Below are 26395 nucleotides of genomic sequence, written 5' to 3'. Positions count from 1 at the left end.
CTGGAAGGAACTTTGGAAAACAGAAAATTTATTGTTACTGCTGGGAAAAATTTTAGAACATATAATAATGAACCATTAGGGAACATAAAACATAAAATATAAGATGTTAGAAATGAAGGGGGGATGCAACTGGGTAGCATAGTGGCTTAGAACACTGGGCTTGAAGTCTAAGTGAAGATCTAAATTCAAATCCTGCCTCAGATACTCATTAATTGTGTGACCCTGGGCAAGTCATTTAACCTTTCTCAAGCCTCAGTTTCCTCATATGTAAAATTTGAAAATAATATACCTACTTCACAGGTTGTTGTAGATAACATAAATGAGATATTTTGCAAACTTTAAAGCACTATTTAAATGTTAAGGGCTATCATTATTGTGCTGTCAAAACTGAGGACCTGCAAGGCTTAGTGGCCTGCACCAGGTTACATGCATGTTAAGTATGATTGTCAGAATTAAAACTTATGGAATAACAGAATCCCCAAATACCCTCAGAGTTGAAGGAACTGAAGAACAGATTGAAATCACACAGCTACCAGGATGGAAACTTGTAGAACCACAGAATCATTGTATTTCAGGTCTAGGAAGAAGTCTTTAATTTTCCTGAATCCATCTACTCAAGGGTTCTTAAGCTTTCTTTGTTATGTGAATTCTTTAGACAGTCTGGCAAAGCTTATGGATACATTTTCAGCATAATTAATCTTTTTAAAAACACAATTGAAGGAAATACAGTATTTAAGTTAGAGGTCAGTGAAAATAAAGGTGTAATTTGTCCTATCAAAGTTCACAGACATTCCCCCCCCCCAAATCTATCAATGGACCCCAAGGGAGGGGCATACAGTCTTATTTGATCTGTACAACAACCCTGTGAAGTGGGTGCTATTATTATCTACATTTTACAGATGAGGAGACTGAGGCTGAGAGATTAAGTGACTTTCCTTGTCCTAGCGCAACCCAATATCTGAAGAAGAATCATTTCTATGAAATCAGTGAGAAGTGGTCACCTAGCCTCTGCCTGGAAGCCATTAGTAAGTGGGAAACTGCCCTCCACCAGAGTTTCACATTAATCTGTAGACAGATCTAATTGTTAGGATGGTTCTTCAAATGTTTACATGAAATTACTCTCTCTGCAACTTTCACTTTTTGCTCCAAAGGAATCATAGAATCCCTTGGCATAGAAAAAACATAGAAGAGTTGAGTAGTTCTTGAAAATGGAGCTTAAGAAAACGTGGAGCTACTTACTCCAACTTCCTCATCTTATAAATGAGGAGCCTTGGGTCTAGCAAACTCAAGGGACTTGCCCCAGGTCAGAAAAGTAATAAATACTAATGGAAGGATTTCAACCCAGGCCTTCTGTCTCCAGAGACAGTTCTTTTCACTGTATCACACTGCCTCACCAGGCAGGTGTTCAACTTTTTCATCATCCTTCATTATTATCATCCAATCAACCCTGAGCAGCAATCCTAGCCCTTTCTCCCACCATTTCCAAGCCCAAACCAAACCAAATCTTTTTGTTATCAGACTTCCTTGTCAGGCTCAGCTTCTTCAGTGGTTTATTACTCCTGACACCAGTTTTAGGGACAATGACACTCCTTTGTAGCTTTTCACCTTGTATTGCCTTCACCTTTCTTAAAATTGAAGTTTATGAGGTAAGATCCTTGTGCATCTACATTGGTTTCTTTGGGGAGCTTCTGCTTTCTTCCATGATCTGAATTTTTTGTTTTTGTTTTTAGAATTTCATTCCTGAGAATTTCCCATCTTTGTTGTGGAAGTTTTGGGCCATCGAATCCTTCTTATCTTTTCCCATGACCCTTTGAAACTTGACCTTCATAACCCCATAACAAATGCTTTATCCATATCTCACTTCTAACACCAGAATTTTGTGTTTCATCTTTCCTGAAAATCAGATGAGTTTATAATCCCCAGCAGAGTGGTGACATAGAGATTTCCAAAGCCTTTAGCTTCCCATGGGGGAAAGGAGATAAATGAATCCTACATCTACCTTCTTTAAGATTTTATGTTTTATTTGACTCAACTCCCGTCACCACTGGGCAGCAGGTAGTGATGGGAGTGGGGGAGGGAAGATTCTGACTCCTAAGCTAGCTATGTAACTGAAAAATCACTTAATCTCTTGATCTCAGTTTCTTCATCTTTAAAGTAGAGATAATAATATTATACTACCTACTTCACAGGTTTTTGGGAGGAAAGTACTTTTGAAACCTTAAAAGTATATAAAAATATCAGGAATATGACTGTTACTCCTTGGACCCCTGGGGTACTGTATTTATCCAACTCTACTGGTTTGGCATAGAATGAAACTGCTTTTCTCTCTAACTCAACTTCTCTCAACTTGGTTGTGTTAAGGAACACAGATGGAGTGAAACAGAAGAAAAAGAAATAAGATAAGGTAAATTCTGAAGAAAGTTTAGGTGGGAATGGTTGTAAAGGGCATAAAGTTGTTTGGTCTTTCCTGGTCTAATCTTATTTGAGTTACTGAAATTAGATAACCTTCTTTAGGGGTCCCTTCTCTATCCCCAGTGAGGCTAATGAGACATGAGTGTGTTTAGGATAGAGGATACACTAAGGATTTTAGTGGAAAGAACATGGCCACCATTAAACACAAAGTGGGGGGAGGGAGGGAAGAAAAAAAGGGGAAAAAAAGAAATTCACATGATCTTTGCATATTTAAAAGGAATAGCAAGTTGCACATAGTAGATTTACAGTCTCATGTGCAATCATCTTTTTTATTATACTATGTTATAGAAATGCTTGTTTTATTCTGTAAATTAAAAATAAAATACATTTGAAAAAAAAAGAAAGAAAGGGGGCAGCTAGGGGGCACAGTGGATAGAGCACTGGCCTGGGAGTCGGGAGGACCTGAGTTTAAATTCGATCTCAGACCAGACATTTGACACTTACTAGCTGTGTGGTCCTGGGCAAGTCACTTAACCCCAATGCCTAGCAAAAACCAAAACAAACAAACAAATAAAAAAAGAAAGAAAGAACATGGATTTGGAGTCAGGAGATTTGGGTTTGAGTCCTGGCTCTCCCATAGACCTTGACTACAAGCTTTTTGACACTTCAGTTCTCTGTGCCTCAGTTTTACCATCTGTCTAATACCATATGATTATAAAGATTAAAGATAATGTAGGTGAAGCACTTTTATAAACTAGAAAGTGCTATGAAAATATGTTAGAAGAATTATTAAAACTATTAAATGAGCACCATGAGAATATCATCAACCTTTTTTCTAAGGCGAGTATTTATAGATACTGTGGTAGTCTTCCAGATGGGCCAGGGCCAGGAAGAATACACACCAAGTACACATATCCAGGGTCATTTCCAGTAAAGGGGCAGTGGTAGTACCATTGTACTCTGTCTTCATCAGATTACATCCTGCATATTATGTTCATTTCTGGGCACCATATTTTTTAATTAATTTATTTATTTTTAGTTTTTAGCAATCACTTCCATAAGCTTTTGAGTTTTAAATTTTCTCCCCCTCCTTCCCTGCCCACCTCACCAAGACAGCATGGATTCTGATACAGACTCTAGATATACACTCCTATTAAACATATTTTCACATTAGTCATGTTGTGAGGAAGAATTAGAACCAATAGGAGAAACCACAAGAATGAAGAAACAAAACAAAACAGAAGAAAAAAAAGAGCAAATAGTATGCTTCAATATGCATTCAAACGCCGTAGTTCTTTCTCTGGATGTGGATAGCATTTTCCATCATGAGACTTTTGGAGATGTCTCAGATCCTTGCATTGCTGAGAAGAGCCAAGTCTATCAAAGTCAGTCATTGCACAATGTGGCTGTTACTGTGTACAATGTTCTGGTTCTGCTCACTTCACTCAGAATCAGTCCAATACAAGTCTTTCCAGGTTTTTCTGATGTCCACTTGCTCATCATTTCTTATAGAATAACAGTATTCCATTACATTCCTATACCATAGCTTGTTCAGCCATTCCCCAATTGATGGGCATTCCCTCAATTTCCAATTCTTTGCCACCAAAGAAAGAGCTGCTATAAATATTTTTGTACATATGGGTCCTTTTCCCATTTTCATGATCTCTTTGGGATACAGCCTTAGAAATGCTATTGCTGAGTCAAAGGGTATGTATATTTTTATATGGGCACCACATTTTAGAAAGGGCATTAGTAAACTGGGCAGTGTCCAGAGGAAACATCTAGGATGGTGTCCATGAGTTCATGTCACATGGGGTTGATTGAAGGAACTGAGGGTGTTTGTCCAGGAGAAGAGAGGTCTCAGAGGAGTTATGATAGCTGCCTTCAGGTCTTTGAAGAGCTGTCATGTGGAGATTTGTTCTATTTTGGCTCCAGAGAGCAGAGCTAAGAGCAAGATTGGAAGTTACAAAGAGGCAAATTTGGGCTTAATGTCAGGAAAAATGTCCTAATGATTAGAGCTCTCCTTATGTGGAATGTTACATGGGTATTGAGCATCAGAGTCAGGATTAAAACTTACAGAATAACAGGATCTCTGCATGTCCTCAGAACTGAGGGAACTGAACAATAGTTGAATGTCAAAGAGCTGCTTGGGAAATAGTGAGTTCCCCCTCTCCCACCCCTGGCCAATAATGGATGCCTTCACACAGAATATGGCTGACCACTTGTTGGCTATGTTGTAGTAGGAATTCTTCGAGGGTATAGATTGGATTAGATGGCCACTGAGGTCTCTTCCAACTCTGACATTCCATGATTCCTGAAAAATCAATTTAATGAGCAGGGCATTAACCTAATTGGGGAATCTGGGATCTCTGGGATTGTTTCCTCATCTGTCAAACAGGAAGAAACAGATATAGCATGGACCAATGTAGAGCCTTGCATACAATAGCCCCAGCTCTAGAATCAGAGGATGGTGATTCATATCTTGACTCTGTTACCTTCATGATTTTGAGGCAAGTCAAATTTCCCCCTCTGAGCCTAAGTAGCAACAGAATCATAGAAATTTAGAGTTGGGAGGGACCTTCATGACCATCTAGTTTAATTCAAACTTCAACAGGGGAACCCTCATTATAACATAGCCAACAAGTGGTCATTCAGTTTGTGCTTGAAGACTCTCAATGAAGGTGAACCCATTACCTCTGAAACACATTATTCTACTTTTGTTAAGTAGTCTCCCCTTATATCCCCTTATATAAGTTTGCCTCTCTGCCATTTCTACCCACTGATTCTGGTTCTGCTCTGCCTAAACAGAGGTAAGTCTAACCCCTTTTCTACATGAAAGCTCTCCAAATATTTGAACATGATTGTCATGCCTTCCTGAGTACTCTGTTCTCCAGGATTTCTATCCTCAGGTTCTTTTCAGATCTTCATATGGACTAGCAACCCTTCACTATCCTAGTGGTGCTGAGAGAGAAGGAAAAGAAACACACCCTCAGGGAAGTAGCTTCTGGTGAGATCATGACAACAGCTTCCATTTCTGTAATGTTTTCCAATTTACAAAGTACTTTCCTGGAAGCAGCCCTGTGAGGCGGGGGACATATCCACTTTTCTCTTGTTTTCTCTTTCACCAGTGTTCCACCTGGAGGACATTCCTTTCTGGTCAATACGATTGTGAAGAAAAACTACATGTAGAGCAGAGAAGTGTATTTAGAGTAGAGATGGGTGTGGGAAAGTTTACTCTCCATCTCATCCATCAACAAACATTTATTAAGGATTAACTATGTGCCAGGAACTGTGCTAAGCACCAAAAATATAAATAAAGGTAAAACCACAGTCCCTTCCCTCAAGGAATTCACTGTCTAATTGGGGAAATAATATACAAACAGCTATGTACTTACAAGATATCTAGAGGAGAAATGGGAGATAATCTCAGAGGCAAAGTTCTGGAATTCTTGAGGATTCTTGAGGAAGATAGGATTTGAGCCAAGTCTTGAAGGAAGCCAGGGAAGCCAGGAGTCAGAGGTGAGGAGGAAGAACATTGACAGTATGGGGAATGGAAGATGGAATATTGTGTTTGAGGCTAGTGTCACTGGATCATAGAGAATGTGGAAGGGAATGAAGAATAAGAAGAATGGAAATGTAGGAAGGGGCCAGGTTGGGATGAGCTGCACTGGCCAGTCCCTGAAACTCTTAGAGCTCAGGTTTGGGGCTAGAGGAGTGAGAAGTTTTGACCCCCTTTCCACAACCTCTCTGGGTGGCTTGCAAATGGAGAAGTAAGTAGTTTAGCAGTTGGCCCAGGGCATCCCTGGGGGGGGGGGGGTGTGATTTCACAGGGCAACTGCCTCGACCATGATCTCTCTTGGGCCCCAATAACTGACTAGGCCACCATTAAATTCTTATCTTTGAGCTCAGGGGCTGTTGGCCAAGCCTAGTGTCCAAACATCTGGGCCTCCTAAGTTTAGAGCTTAAACTTTCCAAGCTTCAAAGATAGGGTCTAAGCCAGGGGTGGGGAACCTGTAGCCTCAAGGCCACAGGGGGCCCTCTAGGTCCCCAAGTGTGGTCCTTTGACTGAATCCAAACTTCACAGAATAGTTTGGATTCAGTCCAAGGGTCGCACTTGAGGAGCTAAAGGGCTATATGTGGCCTTGAGGCAACAGGTTCCCCACCTCTGTTAACATAGGGAGACCATTACATTTAGTGCCTTGAGATAGAGCTGTCCCTGGTGCCTCAGGGACCCCAGGCAGGGATTCCTAGCCAATGTCCATTTTTTTTGGAGGTGAGGTTAAGATAATCTCTATTTTTTCAAATTCTTATTTTTTATTCTGAAGTTAGGAAATAAAACAAGCATTTCAATGACAATAAAACACAAAAAAGATGATTGTACATGAAACTGCAAATCTATTATGTATAACTTGCTATTCCTTTTAAATCTATAGTAAAATTATCATGTAACTTTCTTCCCCACCTTTACTCCCAGAGATGGCTGCCATTAGAAACAAATATGTACATGTGTAAAACCATTCTATACATAATTCTATTTATCAGCTCTTTTTCTGGATGCAGTCTTCCTTCACAGGTCCTTTGTAGTTATTGTGATGGAATTCTACCATACTATAAGAAATGATGAGCTCAATGATCTTGGAAAAACAGGGATAGGCTTTCATGAAATAATGAAGAGTGAAATGAGAAGAACCAAGAGAATGTCATGTTCAGTAATAGCAATATTGTTTTAAGAACAATTTTGAGCAACTAAGTCATTTGACTATTATAAATACCCAATGACCAATATTGCAAGCTGCACCAGAGCTCTAGCTGAAAATGAGGCCTGTGTTAATAGGATCAATGTCTGGGGTTTGTACCCCATACAAGCTTTCTCACTTTTCACAGAAAAGCTCTTTTTCTCAGATGCCATTTCCTTTCCTAAGCCCAAGCAAAGGAGACTGGGAGAGTGTGGATGATTAGGAGACCCTTATCTCAAATAGTGGGACATACAACCTGCTAAAGATGGGTCAGTCTACTAATCTTATCCCTTCACTAGACTCTACTAATTCCTCAAGCTATCATCCCATATATCTCCTGCATTTCACAGCCCATCACCTAGAAAAGGTTATCTATGCTTATTACTCCCACTTTCTCACCTCCCCCTCACTCCTTAAACTCTTGTAGTTTGGCTTCAGCAGTAGAAACAGCTCTCAACAAGGTCACTAATGATCTCTTTATTACTAAATTCAATGTCCTATTTTCAGTCTTCCTTCTTCTTGAAAACTCTGCAATGATACTGTTTACTGCCTCCCCTCCCCCTTTTTTGGGCTACTTTCTCATTCTGGATTTTTGTTTTACCTTTACGTTGTGGTTCAATTCCTACATGTGATACTAATCCTTCTGGGATTCTTTTGTAGGGTCCTCATTCACGTCCTACCCTCCAGGCATGAGTGCTTGGCCCTGGGCCCTTTCCTTTTCTCTCTTTCTACTTTCCTTTTGGTGAATTCATCAGTTCCCATGCATTCAACTATCATTTCAGTGCAGGTGATCCCCAAATCTACATAGTTGGTCTTCATCTCTCTGCTGATTTCCAATTCCCATATTTGGTCTTCCAAACATAATACCTACTTGGATCTTTACCATATACATCTCAAATTCAGCATATCCAAACAGAACTCATATTCCCCCAAAGTCAACCCCAGTCTCCTAATTTCCCAATTTCTGTTGAGGTCATTAACATTCTTCTAGTCACCCAAGTTTCTAATCAACTGAACTCTTTACATATCTAATCAGCTGCCAAGCCTTACCCACTCTATCTTCTCAAGATCTCTTGTATCTTCCCCCTTCTCTTCACATTCAACCTCATCCAGACCCTTCTCACCTGTTTCCTGAATTATTGAAATAGCCTCTTGACTGGTCTCCCTGCCTTCAGTCTTTCTTCTCTCCAATCTATCCCCATCACACACATAAAAAAAGAGATTCCTATAACACAATTCTAGCCATTTCTTTCCCTTGTCCAATAAATTTCCATGGCTCTCCATTGCCTTTAGGATGAAGTATCATCTCCTCTGTTTGCCATTTATAATTCTTCACAGTAGTCTCTTTCCATCTGTCTTTCCAAGCTGCTTGCACATTCTTCTCTCTCACACCCTCTACACTCCTGCCAGACTGGCCTGCTGGCTGTTCCCTGAATGCAACATTCCATCCTCTTCTTTCATTTCATTCCCCATTCCATTCCAGGCTTCTGTAGACTGTCCCTTGTACCTGGAGTGCTCTCTCTCTTCAGCTCTATCTCTTGGAGCCACAACCTCCTTTCAAAGGTTGGTTTAAGTGTTATGTATTTCAAGAGGCCTTGACTGAATTCTCCAACTATTAATTCCCGCCCCTGCCAAAATCACATTGCATTTATTTTATATATATCCCATCTTGATTTATCTGTGAACAAATTGTATTCTTCCAGTAGAATGTAAGTAAGCTCATTGAGGGCAGGAACTGTTTTATCATTGTCTTTGTGTCTCCAGACCCTAGCACAGTACCTGGCACTGTATTAAGTAGGAACTTAATAATTGTTTATAGATTGATTGATCTCCATATATTTTATTTTGAATAATATTTAATTTTTTATTCCCAATTACATGTAAAAATGATTTTAACATTTGTTTTCGAAATTTTTGAGTTCTAAATTCTCTATCTTCCCTCCCTCCCTTTATACATTTTAGGCATGAATCATTACCCTTACTTCCATTCCCTCTCCTGTTTTCCAGAACCTAAACTTCAACCAAGAGAAGTTATTATTATCCAACCAGGCAGAAAGCCACTAACTTAGAGAGCATGGTCTTCAGATAAGAAATGCAGAGTTCATCCCTGGCCCCAAACTTAATGGCCTTCCAGGTTGGTAAGATTTGACAAAGTTTGTGGGCCATTATCCCAGCATTGAAGTGTTTCAATTTGAATGTATAGGCCTCCTTGCTACCTCCATAATAGATTACCCAGAAGGCTTGAGCAGAAGCCCTGAGATCTGGGAAAGGATCAGGGAAATGGTGAGAAAGACCTGTGAGTTATTGGAGGACTTTGGCCTCATCCATCCTTTGTAAACTCATTTCCCATAGGAAATGGCCTAAGAAGTAACAGAAGCTGGGGAAGGAGAGAGGTCATTTGGTGAGTCAGTCAGCAAGTATTTATGTTTTGTTTTGTTTTGTTTGGCCAGGCAATGGGGTTAAGTGACTTGCCCAGGGTCACACAGCTAGTTAACTGTCAAGAGTCTGAGGCTGGATTTGAGCTCAGTTCCTTTTGAATCCAGGACCACTCCTCTATCCACTGTGCCACCTAGCTGCCCCTCAGCAAGTATTTATGAAGTGCTTAGTAGGTGTTAGGCACCTAGTGAAGAACTGCAAATAGGCTAGTGTGGTTGGATTGCAAAATGGGTGGAGCATAGGAAAATATAAGAAAACTGGAATGATTGGAATCAATGAGAGGGTGAAGGGCTTTAAAGGCTGAATGGAAGATTTTAAGGAAGATGGAAGAGAGGAGATTGGATTGGGAATATTCTTAGATGCATACTTCAATCCTTCAATCCTCTCATCACTGTGGCCATTCCATCCACTCATACAAATTGCAACCCCTCTTAGACTTAGTCAGTCATAGAGAGCTATAAAGGCCTTCAAATTTATCATCCTATATCCAGCCTGGTGGTGAGCTACTAACTTAGGATGGTCCTCAGGTGAGAAACACACAGTTCTTCCCTGACTCTAAACTCAAAGACCTTCCACATGGTATGACTTGACAAAGTTTGCTCTGTTATCTCGACCTTTCAGAAGTCAGGCTTAACTTTTGATGTAGTGACATTAAATATGCTCGAGAGCAGGATTAGAATCATAGAAATATAAATTGTTAGAAGAAGAAGGACCCTTAGGACATAGACTATGTAATGTCAGAGTAAGGAAGGCCCTTAGAACATAGGATATAGCCACATTTGGGTTCTAAAAGGCTGGAGAGACTGTTTAGTGCTGTCAGGCCTCTTTCTATTTTTTATTTATTTATTTTTGTGAGGCAATTGAAGTTAAGTGACTCGCCCAGGGTCAGACAGCTAGTAAATGTAAGTGTCTGGTCTGAGACTGGATTTGAACTCAGGTCCTCCCAACTACAGAACCAGTGCTCTATCCACTGTGCCACCTAGCTGCCCCTAGGCGTCTTTTTAGAGATGGGGAAAGAGAATCAGAAAAATTCTGACTTGACCAAGTCAGACAGCTAATCAGTGGTGGAATGGAGTCTAAAACTCAAATTTTCCGACTCTCAGGTCAGCTCTGTCCAGGATATTGCACAAAACTATCTGCTGCAAAAACCCTAGTGGTGTTGTTCATATAGTCGAAGCAAAGACATACTTGGTGGAGGTTTAGTGAAGAACTTGGTGTACTGAGAGACAGAAAACCCAAGTGCGAATACTGACTCCATCACTTACTACTAGTATGAACTTGGGCTAGGCACTACCCTCCCTAAACCCTGATTTCTTTTTCTGTAAAATGGGATAAAACTAAATGTAAACAATAATTAGGGATAGAGAGTCAACCTGTGATTTCATTGGTACTTGGCAACTTGGTACCTTCTCTGCAACTTATAATCTTAAAGAGTTGTCTAAAGCCCTGAGAATTAATTGATTTGCCAAGTGTGATACAGTCAGAATGTGTCAGAGGTGGGACTTGAACCCGTATCTTCTATGCTCTGAGACTAGCTCTCTATCTACTCATCAAAATGACTCTCAAGTAATAATTATCATTACTTGATAATAATTATTTTTGTAAAATAGTAATTAGTACTATAACATACCTCAATGAATTTCTGTGAGGTTCATGTAAGATGATGTATGTATCTATAGAATATTTTGTAAATACCTCATCTATGTCTTATTTCTGTCCAGGTGGTCTGTAGTATATCTCGATAATAACATGCCTTTTGTGTCTGCTCCAATGTTGTTTTCCCAAATGCTCTCTATCATATTTCCCCCTCTCTGGTTTCTGTATTTCTTCACATGATATGGTTAATAAGTGATATATATATGTCATATATGCATATGTATGTATATATATAAAGTTCTATGTAAGTTATTTCATCCTTTCTTCTTCTTTTCCTCCTCCCCCCTTCCCTCTTCTTCCTCTTCCTCCTTCTCCTCTTACCCATCATGTTTCTTTTGAATGTTTAACTTTTCACAGTCATATTTTCACCATTAGTCCACTCCATCAAGTGTCAGTAGTATCTATGACTCAAATTAGCCTCTTTGTGTTAAAATATCTAGTTCAAGAGGAACCAGATAGGTAAAAGGAGTAGTAGTAGTAGTAGTAGTAGTAGTAGTAGTAGTAGTAGTAATAACAATAATAATCTAGTTCATCTCACTTGTTATCCATAATGTATGAATTTAGAAATAGATGTCTGAGGCAATGGGTTTAATTACTGACAAACTTCTTGGATTTTCGTCTTCTCTGAATTTCTGGGCTGCCCTACTACTATTCTTCCTATATGTTGGTTATTGTCTGTGACATCTAGCTTGTAAGATATACATAAGCAGCTGTTCTCCCTTCCCTTTCCTCCTCTTCTTTCCCCTACTTTTTCCTCCGCTCTTCTCCCTTCCCCTTCCTTTTTCTTCCCCTTCCCTCCTCTTCCCTTTCCTTCTCTTTCTGTCCCTTATTCTTTCTTTCCTTTTCCAGAGAGTTATAGAGTTTGAGAGGGGAAGGACCTCAGTGACTATCTAGTTCCACCTATACCTGAATGAAGTCCCCACTATGACATACCAGCCTCTGCTAGAAGACCCCAAGGAAGGGTAACCCACAATGACTCAAGGCTTATTTTACTCTTGGGCACCTCTTATGATTAGGAAATCTTTCCATACATCAAACTTAAATTTGCTTCTTTGTGATTTCCATCCATTGCTCTTTGGTCTGTTTCTTGAAGACAAACAGAATGAAACTAAGTAGTTCTACTTGATAGTTCTTCAAATACTCAGCACAGTTATTATATCTCCCCTAAGTCTTCTCTTCTCCAAGATAAACATCACTAGTTCCTTCAACTGATTCTCGTATGCCATAGACTCAAGCCCCTCCACTATTGTGTTATCATCCTCCTCTCCAGCTTATCAGTATCTTTTTTAACCGTGGAATTTAGAACCAAATACAATACTCCAGATATGGGGTGACCAGGGCAGAATATTGCCAGGCTAACAGCTCTTTGTTCCTGGAAACTATACTTCCCCTAGGGCAGCCTTAGATTAAATTAAGTTATTTTGGTTTCACATCACTCTGCTGACTCAAATGGAGTTTGCTGTCCACTGAAACCCACACATCTTTTCCAGCCAAATTGTTGTCTAAAAATGTTTTTCCTATGCTATACTTCTGAAAATGATTTTTGGAACCCAAGTGTAAGACTTTACATTTATCTATTGAATTTCATCTTACTAGATCCAGGCCAATGCTCTTGCTTGTCAAGAGCTTCCTGGATCCTGACTCTCTCTTCCAGTGTGTTAAAGATCCTTCTCAGCTTTGTGTCATGCAAATTTCATGAGGATGCTGTTTATTCCATTGTCCAAGTCATTTAAAAAATTAACAAAAATGTTAAACCTTATAATTGAGAATCCTTATGATTAGATTTGCAGTTCTCCAGGCAGATGCTTTAAAAAAAAAGCAACTCCTGTTAGGTGCATTCCATTCCTGGACAAGAACCCATCATTTCTAAATTTTAAGCTGTGGTCCAGAAATTCAAATTCCATTTTCCAACACCATATTCTTAGCTAGCTGTTCACATCCCAAATTTGCCTTTATCTTCTAAAGTTCCTGTCTTTGATTGACAGTAGTGATGGAAACATCACCTGTGACCCTTAGATCTTCAGTTCCTCATTTAATCAATTATCCAATTAAAAAGCATTTATCAATTAAAAAGCTTTTATCTACCAGGCACTGAGCTATACAAATATAAAATACAATACAAAGCAATGTGGCCTTGAGGACACAGATCCCCCACCCCTGGGCTAGTCCATTCATCTCCATGAGTCTTAGTTTTTGATTCTGTAAAATGAAAATTATCAGAGGAACCTTTCCATGAACATGTCTTTCCCATTCTCTCAAAGCCTAATGGGGCCATTGTTCTTTAGTCTCAATGGAAACCTTCGCCTCTGACTTAGCTTTTAGTTAGCAATACAAAAATAAAAATGACTTTACAATTTTTAGCAATCCTTCTAGAAATATTATTTGTGTCTGTGTGAATCTCCAGGACAGAAAAATTATGTTTAATTAGTTTGGAGAAGGTATCTATCATTGGGCAGCTAGGTGGCACAGTGGATAGAGTGCTGAGTCTGAAGTTAGGAAGACCTGAATTCAAATCTGGGCTTCAGATACTAGATGTGTGACCTTGGGCAAGTCACTTAATCCTGTTTGTCTTAGTTTCTTCATCTGTAAAATGGACTGGAGAAGGAAATGGTAAACCACTCCAGAGACTGTAGCTGAAAGGTGGTGGCAGACCTCTAGCTCTGCTAAGGAAAAGAATGTACAGTAAATGCACCTAGAGTTAGTTGCTTCCTTAATTGAATCTACTTAGGGGGTGGGGGTGGGCAGGGTGTCTCTCCACCCAGAGAATGAAAGAATTCTCTGTCTGCTTCTTCATCTGTTAAATGGGCTGAATGAAATACTACACAGCTGGCTTAGAGTCTTGCACACAATATTCAATGGATGAATGCATGAATGAATGAATGAAAAATGCATACCTGACCTCCCTACTTTCTTCCCAAGGGAATAATGAAGATTGAATGATCTCACATTTGAGATACATACAATGGATGGGGAAAGGCTTTGAAAGGTCAAAGACGACATGGCCAAACAATTAGGTCTATGGAGGAAATTTTCCTGTCAGGTCACTTCTCTAAGAAAGTGATCAGTGGGGATGTTTCTGTGAGGCTTGTATACTTTAGAAAGATGGCAGAGTCATAAAACCAATTTCAAACAGGAAACTAAAAGCTAAATCAGAGGCCAAGGTTTCAATTGAGGCTAAAGAACAATGACTCCATTAGGCTTTGAGAGAAGGGGAAGGAGGCGTGAAAAGGTACCTCTGATAATTTTCATTTTACAGAATTAGAAACTAAGACTCATGGAGATGAATGGACTAGCCCAGGGGTGAGGAATCTGTGGTCTTCAAGGCCACGTGTGGTCCTCTAGGCCCTCAAGTGTGGCCCTTTGACTGAATCCAAACTTCATAGAACAAATTTCCTTAATAAAAGGATTTATTCCGTAAAACTTGGACTCAGTCAAAAGGCCGTACCCAAGGACCTAGAATGCTCCATGAGGCCACAGGTTCCCCACCCCTGGACTATTCCAAAATCACACCACTGGAGAGAGATAGTGACTAAATGGAATCTTCTGCCTCCAAATCTATTTTTTTTTTTACCTCAGTAACAGCTTCCCACATCATCAGGCAGGATTATGAAAGAAGGTCTGCTTCTTTGTAATTTTCAGATAATAACAGAGCTTGAAAGTTTATAAAGTGTTTTACATATATTGTCCCATTTGAATCTCACTGCTGTGTGAGGGAAAGACGACTATTTTACAGAGGAAGAAACTTAGTATCAGTGAAGGTGAAAAACAAAACAAAACAAAACAAACCCATAGAGGCGTGAGTTAAACCCAGGTCTTTCTGATACCAAGTTCAGCACTCTAGCCACCATATCATGCTGATTCTCAGATAATAGTTTGGCTACCGAGTCCTACAATGGGTCCTGAAAGTCAGTGCAGGCCTGGCTTCTAGGGGCCCTGATGACACATACTGGACTCTGCGACCCTGGGCAAGTCACTTAACCTTTTAGTGTCCCAGGAAACTCATTAACACTCTAAGATGCAGAAAAGGTGCTGATCTATAATGGGAAAGAAAGGTCCTCACCAGGAGCTCCTTGTCCTGATGAAATCTTAGGTCTGTTAAAAAAAAAAAAAAGAAGTGGGTTCTGGTATCATTTCAGTGGTGCTTTCATAACAGGTCAGTGGGATTCCCCAAACCAGTAGTACTTTGTGAGGGTCTACTTCCTTTCCAGGGCACCAGGCTTCTAACAAATGAGAAACCATTCCATCAGCTCAGCCTCACAAAACAGTGCCTAATGGTGCATTGCCCCTGAGGCCCTTAGTGCAAGGAATGTCATCTAGGCTCAGCTACTGCATATATAAAAGACACGGAGTGAGTCAGATAACCACCTAAGATGTCACCTTTGGGTCAGAGACTTCTGACATGCAGTGTCCAAGCACCATTTGGAGACCGTTTTAGAACCCAAACCCAAGAAAGATGGGGTGAAGATGTCACCTTTGGGTCAGAGACATGAAAGGCCTGAGCACCATTTGGAGGACTTTCCCATTCTTCTTGCAGCCCATACTCAAGAAATATGGTATAATGTAAACATGGCGCTAAACTGCCCTGGGAAATAGTATCAGAGGACCTTTATTAATTCATTGATTTAGAGTGGGAAGGGACCTTCAAGGTCATCTAGTCCAACTCGCACCTCCATGCTACAATTAAGGCAATGGGGACCAAGTGTGGTTAAATGACTTGCTTAAGAGTATATAGGTGGTATTTGGCAGGGATGGGATTTAAGGACAGGTCTTCTGACCTTCCCAACCTGACTTACAGTGCCTATAAATGGGGAAGTGTCTGCCCAGACAGTTCAGAGCATTCCAGGTCTGATTTCAAAGGCAACTGTCCCAGCCATCATCTCCAAAGGATCACAAAAATGAACCATGACTCTCATCACTGAGAGCTTATCTTGCATATCTTGAGCTGCTGGCTAAGACTGTTGGTCAAATATCTGACATTCCATGGTCAAGGCTTGAGGCCTTTCCAGGCTGAGATAGGGATCATGAGCCTCGGAGCCAAGGATAACTTTTCTTTGGGCCATTAGACAGAAGTATCCTTCGTGCCTCCTGGAAGTCAGTCATAGATTCCAAACCAGTTCCTCTAACTCAAGACATACTAGCACTCTTAGACTTGTGAAGCTGGATGAAGAGAGCCTCTTGCTAATGGATCAAAGGCCTGAGGTTTTGGACTTATATGAACTTGCATACTTTGCAACGGAAATATCTCTCAACAATTCCTATGCCCCAAAGCTATTGCTCAGTAGGGAGATTGGAGGGAGTACGAATAATTGAGACACTCAACCCAACTAGTTGGGAATCAATTGAAAACACAATCCTTCTGAAGATGGCTCAGTTGAATCATCTTCTTATCTGAAAATGACTGATACAAATTGTCATTCGCAGACTCATTCCTTTTTTTTAGTAGCCTCCTCACTAATTCTATTTTTTATTATGAATTTATCAAACATCAATAAACATGAACATTTTAGTATGCAAAGAGAAAGAATATTGGATATGAAACTTGAAGTTCTCTTAAGTAGTTTTAAAACTGTATAGTAAATTTAACATGACAAAATTCCTTTCTGTACCCCTTCTGAACTTCCTTCTACTCTCTTCTATCAGTCAATCAGCATTTCTTAGGCACCTAATTTATTCCAGGAACTGTGCTAAACACTAGAATACTCATGCATGAATGGGGAATAATTGTATTGACAATACCTGCCTCACAGGATTGTTGGGAAGAAAGCACTTTATAACCCAAGAAGAGCTGAGTATTTAAAAAAAAAATTCACTGTTGTGCCTTCCTTTCTGTTCTTCTTCTTTCACATAACTGTCACCATCTACCCACTCTCCAGCCCAACTCTCCTACTCCATCCTAAAAATCCTTCCCTTGAACAAATAGGAGTAGTTAAGCAAAACAGATCCATACATTACCCATATCTCAAAATTCTGCATTTCAGTTTATCCCTGAGATATCTGACAAGAGATAGGAAGCATGCTTCATCATTGGTCTTTTGGAGGCAAAATTGGTCAGTGCATGCCTTCATTCCTTGTTTTAATTCCTGTACCTAAATTTGTCCTGAGGAAATATATCGTTTGGTTAGCAAAACAATATATTTCCTAGGCCTGACTTCACAGACTTTCTTAACACCTGAATCTAACTTCTCCACATGGCCTCTTAAGATTATCCATCCTTCCGTGGAACATAGGGATATGAAATTCCCACATTATGTGGGTGCTAATGGCAAGTCATTATTAGGACAGAGTGAGGATTGACTCCTTTGATCTTCAAGGCAGTTGAAGAGGAAAAGTTTCTCTAAAAAAGGAATGAGGAACTCTGCTGATTATCATCTCATCCTCCCTCACATCTGGGGCAATAACTCTTTCCCCATTGGTCACTTCCTCCTAAGTCCTGATATAAGGGCTGTCCATGGAGCTCAGTTGTTAAAGTCTCTGAGGGTGTGAGTCTCAGATTCCCAAGGAGGTAAGTATTTCCCTTGCAGTAGAAGGATGAGGGATGCAGGAGCTAGCCTAAAACAAGAGACTTGGGAAAAGCCCAATGAGGGTGTCTCTAGGAGTAAGATGACCACTATGATCTCACTTACACTGGGGTGGAATTCCATGGCTTCTCTACTTTCTGACTCATTCTATTGGGAAGTGAATTTAGAGTGGAGCAATGCTTCTCCTTCATTGCATTAATGAGGGATTGGGAGGGGTAGGCTGGATTCTGGAAAAGAGACAGACCTATCCAAGCAAATTGAAAATTGTCCTCCCCTTCTGATTATTTCTTCCCTTCTCTCTTTGTGGCCATGTTGCATAGCCCAAAATTTGTTCATTTATTGTGTGAAGTTATTTATTCTTTATAATGATTTTTGGAGAAGCCTCATACAGAGAAGGACAAAGGTTGTGCCCCTGGGACTGAGAAGAGATGAAGCTCTGTCTGATCCTCTCACTTGTCCTGTTGGGAACAGTCTCCTCCTTTAATTTGAGTAAGTTTTTCATACCTCATTCTTCCTCTATCTTCTTCTTCTGTTCTTTCTTGTTCCTTGTGGGCTTAGGCCCAGATTTTCACCTTGTTCTTTTACCAGGCCTCTAAGGCCAACAAGGTGGATATAAAAGGACATTGTTCTTGGATTAAAAAAAAAACCCTCGGAATCCAGAACTGGGTCTGCCATTTATCTTTGTGATTATGGGCAAATCATAGCCCCTTCCTCAGCCCTAGTTTCCTCATTCATGAATAGGGAATGATTGTATTGACAATACCTGCCTCACAGGATTGTTGTGAAGAAAGCACTTTATAACCCAAGAAGAGTTATAGGAAGGGGAGCTATCATTCAGCTCTGACCTTGTACCTGAGCTTTCCATCAGGGATTCTGGACTCTTCTCTAAGGAATAGGCTCTCCACATCTTAGCCGGGAAGGCCCAGAATATTTCTAGCCTTTTTATAAGACTCTCAGCTCTTCTTTGTCTTCTATCTGCAATCCTATTGTTTCAGTCAGGAGGGATAACCCCACCCATGTATGCTATAAACTGGCATGGTTAGCTTCCCCCAGGGAAAACCTCTGTTAACTAGATAGGGTTCAATATTACTAACCATTCTAGGGGCATTGAAGAGTTGGGAGCTGTCCATGGTTCCCTGAGAGAAATCAATGAAAAGAATAAGAGGGACCATTTTGGTCAGTTCTTTTTTCTCTATTCCAGAGAATGAGGATATCAAGATAGAGACATCAGACAAAGAAGAGACATTGAATCAAGAACAAGTGATTTCAGATGAAGAAGAGAGCCTGGCCTCTGGGGAAGATGACTCCTGGTGGGAGAAGGAAGAAGCCTCAGAGTTAGCCCCAGTCCCAGCTACTAAGGAAGGTGATAACGTGTGCCCCAAGGAAGAGGATATAGTTCATTTGGCAGGTACCTCAGGGTGCCAGAGCTGCCGTTTTCTGCTAATCAGACAATCAAAAACATTTGGAAATGCTGAAGTAAGTGAAAATACTGATCATTGGGGAAGAATGTAAGGAAAAGTTAATTTTATAAGAAAGTTTTGGAAGATAAGGGACTCACCCCTTCCTTATTAGTTGATTTACCATTGGGAAAGACCCTAGGATGTCATAGAAACTGGGTCGAGAGTAAGGAGGCAGGAGAGAAGGTATTGGTGGGAGTATATTGAGTGAGGTACAGGACTGGGACCATTATTAGAAGCAGGGAACCATAAAATGTTAGACCTGTCAAGGAAATACGGAATGGAGATGTCACAGATTGAAAGACCTCAATAACATATTGAATAGAAGCACAGAATCTTGGGCAACAGAACATCAGATCTGGAAAGAATCTTAGAACATAGTTTGTCAGAGCTAGAAGAGAACATAGAATCTCTGAGGACTGTCAGAGATTGAAGGCATATTGAGTTAACCTTAGAAATCATCTAGTCCAAGCTCATTGCTTCACTTATGAGGAAACTGAGAGAGAGGTTAAGTGACTTACAAAGCACCAATAGATAATAACTAAAATACAACGACAAAGGTGGAAGGTACTTTAAAATATATACTACTAGAACTTGGAAGGCATCTTGGAAGAGAAATTATGGAATGTTAAAGCTGAAAGGACTTATAGGTAATCTACTATAAGCTCCTTATTTAACAGATAGGGAAATTGAGACCCACAACAATTTGGATCTGCTCAATGTCAGATAACTATGTGATGACAGAACAAGGAGTGGAATAAAGATTTTTAGAATCCCATTTCAGGACAACCCACCAAATTGTTCATTATAGAAACTACAATAGTCAGCTCACCTTAACTGGTCAGATAATACATTTGGTCAAATATAACAGAAAGCAAATTAGATAGAGACCCAGACGTCCTAGGTTTTGACTTGTACACTGTAGCTTAAGGATGACTTTTTGGATTGGATTGGGTTAGATTGCATTGAATCAAATTTCCTAGGCTCTACTGCTTGCTAGCTGTCAGTTCCCCTTGGAGTCCCATTTTTTTTCTCACTTAGCAATTGGGACTATGGTATTGACAAAATTGATTGCATGGGACTATTGGGAGGAAAGTACTCTATAAATTTTAAAGTATTTTTAAGTGATGATGTCCTTCTGTACCGGTAAGTTGGGAGAATGTCATACAAGACATATGACAAAAATGATTTAAATTCTAAAGAGCTTAACAATAACTTTTTATAAGGGTTATGATGACTATAATGTGGAGGGAGGGTGCCATTTATTCTCATTCCCATCCCCTCTTCTATATCCCATCTTTCTAGTCTATCTGCCGGCGCTGCTACAGGGGCAGACTGGTCTCCGTCCACAACTACAACTTCAATAGTCTAATCTATAGAACATCTCAAGGACTCAACCAGGCCCAGGTTTGGATCGGAGGCCGCATCACTGGTTGGGTAAGTGACAAGAGTCTAGCATCTGTCATGGCTATTTCTTCCTTGGCTCTCCATTTAGGGGCCACGTTAGCTTCTTTATCTCAATCTAGCATGGATGGCCTTTGGGTACAATTGGTGATGTTGTCTCCTTGTTATGCCATGGAGAATCAAAGTTGGGCTAGGAACGTTGGGGTGCTCTGAGGTTATGTGTTAGGTTATACATCTCCAGCAGAAATGCTGCTTATAGATCTGTCCAGAATAGTTCCTAGTTTTGCCCCGCATACCCAGTGGGTGCATGGGACCACATCCGCTCTGGCTGTCAGTAAGCCTAGCTAGCAGGGATATATTGTCAGCCTACTCCCTGGTCTGCCTTCTCTGCCTAGGGATAATGGCACTATGTGGGCTCTCTCTTTTCTGTTCATTACATTTTCCATGTAGGGTCGCTGTAAGAGATTCTTTTGGCTTGATGGGAGCAGTTGGAATTTTGCTTACTGGGCAGCTGGCCAGCCTGGGAATGGTGGGGGCAACTGTGTGGCCTTGTGCACCAGAGGTAAGTAGGGGCTAGGAGCAGTGGAGGGATGTGATTGGTAAGAGACAATGAAAGGGAAAGAAGCCTTCTCCATTTTGTCCCCTTTGGCCTCTGCACCCTGAAACCATAGTCCTAGTACCTAGGGCCAATGGCCAGGATAGCAGAAATATCACAAGTATTGGGAAGTCTTGGGACATAAAAGATGCCCATGAGAGAACTTATTCATGGGAACCCCAAGTCAATGGAGCCCTTTGAGGGAGAGGCCTTTGGGCTACTTTGGGCCCCATGTGATGGAGAATGAGGCAGTGGAGTTCTTTGGAGGGTAGTCAAGGTGGGAAGGATAGAAAGAGAAAGAGTAAAGGGGAGGAGTATGGAGACTTGAAGGCCTCCTATTTTCTTCACAGGGGGTCATTGGCGAAGAGCTCCATGTTCCCGGAGGCTGCCCTTTATCTGCTCTTATTGAACCAGGCCAATCCATAGACTTTCCGGTAGCTGTCACAGAGAATGACTCTGCAGACTCTGCTGTCAGCTCCCTTTCTTCTCCTTTCTGGGATTCCAGTTCTCCTTCATTTGTAATAAATCAGAGTTCTTGAAATGAGAATTGGACTCCTTTCTTTGCTCTCTTTGCACCCCACTCACATCAAGCCTGTAGGGGACCACTACACTTACACACACATACTGAGAAGGGGTGTTTATGGGGGACCAGTTTTTAAGGAGGAAAGGGAAATGCAAGTGGGACAGCCAATGGCAAACGGAGACTGAGAACTAGAATAGACAACTCTGCTGGTTGCATGATTTCATATGTCTTGTTTCTACTAAAGATCTAAAGATCAGAGATGGAAAGGACCTTAGAACTTGGAACATGGCCTGTGGATCTCAGGGTGCTGAAATAGCCCCAAGCATTTTTGATATTTGAGTATGAAGAAACCTTCAGGTCATCTAACCCAAGGGTCCTTAACCTATTTTGGGTCATGGAACACCTTGGCAGTCTGGTGAAACTTATGGGATCTTTACTTAAAATATAATTTTAAAATAATTGAAAGAAATTATAAACTTCAGTTAGAGGATATAGAAAGGATACATTCCCCCCCCCCCCCGCCCCCATCCCAGTTCCTAGAGTCCCTGAGGTCATGCAAGCTATCTAGATTAAGAACCTCTGACCTAGTTCAATTCCCTTACTTATAAATAGATAAGGAAACTGGGGCCCAAAGAGGGAAAGGAACATAGGATCATAAACTCATAGATTTAAATCAAAAGGGACCCTAAAATCTTTTAGTTCATGCCCTTCATTTTATACATGATGACACTGAGACCCAGAGACTCATTTGATGAATGTAGTAAGGAGCATATATAGACCCGGAGCCTTGTTCTTCTCATTCCAAACCCGAGTATTTTGGCATTCCATTCCTGTAAATCTTTCTGATACAGTCTGTCTGGACATCCTTTATTTACCCTTCCTCATACCTTCCCAATCCAATATAGCAAGGATGGGGTAAGATCTAGAAACTTCAGGAGTCATTAATAGCAATTGGCTCTTAAGGATGAGAGTAGCTTGGTGGAAAGAGGAGTATGAATCTGGAAGTCAGACATCTGGATTAGAGTAGTGGGTCTTCCATTCAACAGCTGTGTGATATTGGGTCAGTCCCTTTACTTCCCTGAGGCTGTTCCCTCATTTGTTAAATGTGGGTAATCATACTTGTCCTGCCTAGCACACAGGCTCATCATGACCAAATAAGAAAATGTACAGGAGGGGCAGTTAGGTGGTGCAGTGGACAGAGCTCTGGCGTTGGAGTCAGGAGGACCTGAGTTCAAATCCAGCCTCAGACACTTGACACATTACTAGCTATGTGACCCAGGGCAAGTCACTTAACCCTGATTGTCTCACCAAAAAGCAAAAAAAAAAAATGTAGGGGAAAAGAATTTAGAAATTTTAAAAAATAGGTAAAGCACATTCAGATAATAAAATGCTACCTAATGGGCATTATTTTTAATGAGGGCCCCAAGCCATCTTATCCAAAGGTTACTTTAGCTTTGACTGGCTGTGGCAGTGCTCTGGGTGTGCTGGGGCAGAAGGAATATAGAGCAGATACACAGCTCTTGAGGCACTTCTTTACAAACCCTAACAGGACATTTGCCCAACTAGGGAATGAGGGAGTTTTGGGTGTGTTTCTTCATCAATCAAATGAAGAGCATCATGCTCTCTCTGCCTCGCACATATTGAACCCAGAGACCCTCACACTTCAAATCTGGAAGTCTAGAATACCTGTACTGTCTCCTTCTCTCTGGACCATTCTGCCTCCCGCTATAATCCAGTTGTCTTGGGGCTTAATGAGGATTTTTAAAAGTCTGATTCTCCCCTACACACATGCACACACTTCTCTTTTCCTCCCTCTCCTTCTCCTCCTTCTCTTCTCCCCCTCCTTCTTCTCCTCCTTCTCTTCCTCTTTCTCCTTCTCCTCCTCCTTTTCCTCCTCTTCCTCCTCCTTCTCCTCCTCTTCCTCCTCCTTCTTCTCCTTCTCCTCCTCCTTCTCCCCCTCCTCCTCCTCCTCTCATGGCTTGGGTAATGGTCTTTTGCTCAGCTGATTCTAAGAGAGGAAAAGCATTCTGGAGGCAAAGTGGACTTGGGAAGCCACTGGGACCACTCTCTAGAGGTTTCTTATATCTTTATCTCAATGCAGAAGGTGTTGCTGATGTAATTTTAACAACTTATATTTCTAAAACATTGTAAGTTTAGAAAGCACTTCTCTCATGGCTGCATTGTGAAGGAGGTACTGCAAGTATTGTTAATCCAATCTGAGAGTAGAGACAACTGGGATTTAGAGGGGAAAGTGATTACCTGAGGTTATGGAGATCTTTTTATTCACAATCCAGTGCTCTGTCCACCAAGATGCCCTCTTGCAAGGTCAGGTTGTAAACCAAGAAATTTCCTTGAAATTGAGAATAGTGACTTGTCTATTATCTCTGTAGGTATGAGAGAAATGTCCTTGAGTTCTTGTCTATCAATAATACACAGACCAATCAATAAGCAAATATTTAGTTCTGGGCCAGATGCTTGGGTATATGTAAAGAGAAGCGAACAGATCTGAGCCTGTGGTCAGTGATGGTGGTGATATGACCATAGAAGTTTTCCAAGGTTGCTTTGAATTAGAGGACCCCCTAGGCCATCTAATCCTTTGTTCTTCAGTCTATCTCACTGCTATCTACTTTTTTTGTGAAAGAGGATGAGTGAGGAGGGAATTGAAGTGATTGTGCACTCTGCCAGGCTCTGCGTTGAAGATTAGACTTATTTGGATGGTGGATTTGGGATATGCAAGGAGGATAGTGGATTCAGGAGGAAGGAAAACATCCCTGAAATTGAGCACAAGGACCTGGCAAGCTCCATATGGGAAAATGGATGTCTCCCCAAGGACTGTGAGAATGTTTTAGCTTTATTCTCTTCACTTTTTTTCCTTTCTTTCTATTCTTCTTCTCTCTCAAGCATCTTTTTCTTTCACATCTCCTTCCCTCCCTCTAATTCTTTAGTCCATTGTCTCTCCAATCAGCTTTTCTCATATTTGGTCCTTTTAAGCTCCCCCTTTTCCCTCTATTTTTCTTCTGTCTTGTAATTCCCACTCTTTCATCTCTAAATCTATGAGGCTATGAGGAATTTTTGCTCTCCTTTGTACCCAAGCCAGTCTCACTGTCAAAGTGGGTGCAGATGATCAGGTTGCACATACAATTGGAGAAGTATCTGAACATGAAACAAAGGGCAGCCAAAGCCTGATATCACAGGGCAATTGTCTGCCACTATTTCCCCGGAACATGATAAGAGATTTTGCCCCTCACCACTGAGGGCTTATCTTACAGCTCAGGGGCTATTGACCAATCTCAGTGACTAAATAGCTTAATCTCCCAATACCTAGGATTGAGTGTCACCCTCCCCACATATATACCCCATACTAGGAAGAAAGGCTTTAAGATTCAGGCTAGGGGGGTCTTTTCTTAGGGGACATGGGACAGCACTGTCCCTATATCCTATTTGAAACCCAGCAGCAATTAAAAATCAGTGCTGCTACCTTAAGCCACTCCAAGATTCTGAGGCTTTTTGTTTGTGAGACTAAGGTCTGGGGTTCCAATTCTATAAAGATTTTCACATTTAGCATAAAACATCTGTCTCATAGCCATTGCCACCCTTAGCCCAGCTAGCTCTGTACTTCTGCTCCCTAGAGAGCCTTTGAGAGAGTGCAGGTGATTGACAGTCACTCATCTCAATCAGTGAAGAAGAAACTTAAAAGGCATACTCTTAGACCTAGGTCAATTGACTCATTTTCTTACCTTAACATGACTCTGATAGAGATCTTCCTTCTTACTCTAAAACCTTCACTTGATCTCTAGGACCTAAACTTTTCCTTAGAGGACAGTAATACTGTCATAGTCTTGATTTCACAGGTAGCACCCTTCCCCCAGTCACCTGAATTATAACTTTCTTAAACCTGAAGTATTTCCATCTTTCCCTGGGATAGAGCTCAAAAGAAAATGCTATTTTCCAAGTATGAGGGGTCTCATGTCAAGGCATCCCCACAACAGATTCATGACTGGCCCCCATAACTGTTTACTTGAGCAACCTAGGAGGGATGGTCTCCCCTCAGATGTTAATGAGGAACCTTGCTGGTTATTAGTTTATGCTTCCTCAGACTTATTGCAATTATATCTTCCCCACCCTGGCCACTTCCTCTAAAACATTGATATAAGGGTTTAAGGCTAACATTCAGTTATCTGAAGGTCTGGGAAATTGGGTCTCACATCTCCAGGGAGGTAAGTATTGCCCCTTTCAGCATCAGGAAGATCCAAGACCCATGGCTGCCTGAAACATGAGACTCTGGATAGATGCCCAATTTATCTTTAGATCTGTAATTACCATGACACAACCACCTTTACTCCAAAGGGTGGAACTATTGTGTCCTTATTTCCTGGCTTATTCTACCAGGAAGACAATTTGGAGTGGGGCAGTGCTCTTCATTGAATTCAGGAAGGAGCTCCAGGTCTTGGGGGAATCAAAGTTAGGGATGCATGCTTCTGAAAAAGGGATGTTTATGTACATACTAAATTAACATTGTGCTCCCTCCCCACTGAAGTCCCGCACATCTTTTCTTCCCTTTTCTCCTTCCCATGACCATGTTTCCTAGGCCAGTATTTTCATTAACAGAGATAATTCCTTTTTCCATTTAAGGTTCTTGGGAGAAGTCCCAGATTGAG

At 40.9% G+C, this 26395-nt stretch overlaps 1 protein-coding gene across 1 annotated transcript; it reads left to right on the top strand.

Moving 5' to 3' along the window:
- Positions 1 to 18186: 18186 nt before the first annotated feature.
- LOC114041738 (bone marrow proteoglycan-like) lies at positions 18187 to 21623 on the top strand. The gene is made up of 5 exons (XM_027860343.1): positions 18187 to 18247; positions 18960 to 19234; positions 20521 to 20652; positions 21070 to 21181; positions 21565 to 21623. The coding sequence occupies exons 1-5, from the start codon at positions 18187 to 18189 to the stop codon at positions 21621 to 21623; spliced, it is 639 nt and encodes a 212-aa protein (XP_027716144.1).
- The last annotated feature ends 4772 nt before the right edge of the window (positions 21624 to 26395 follow it).

Source organism: Vombatus ursinus, unplaced genomic scaffold (genome assembly GCF_900497805.2).
Source record: "Vombatus ursinus unplaced genomic scaffold, bare-nosed wombat genome assembly UNPS02014177.1, whole genome shotgun sequence".
Lineage (NCBI taxonomy): Eukaryota > Metazoa > Chordata > Mammalia > Diprotodontia > Vombatidae > Vombatus > Vombatus ursinus.
The sequence above is the reverse complement of the archived record's forward strand: the minus strand, read 5'-3'. Positions and strand labels throughout refer to the sequence as shown.

Coding starts and splice junctions, on each gene's coding strand:
- LOC114041738 (XM_027860343.1), top strand. CDS start 18,187: ATGAAGCTCTGTCTGATCCTCTCACTTGTCCTGTTGGGAACAGTCTCC. Junction 19,235..20,520: donor AAACATTTGGAAATGCTGAA/GTAAGTGAAAAT, acceptor CCATCTTTCTAG/TCTATCTGCCGGCGCTGCTA. Junction 21,182..21,564: donor TGTGGCCTTGTGCACCAGAG/GTAAGTAGGGGC, acceptor TTTTCTTCACAG/GGGGTCATTGGCGAAGAGCT.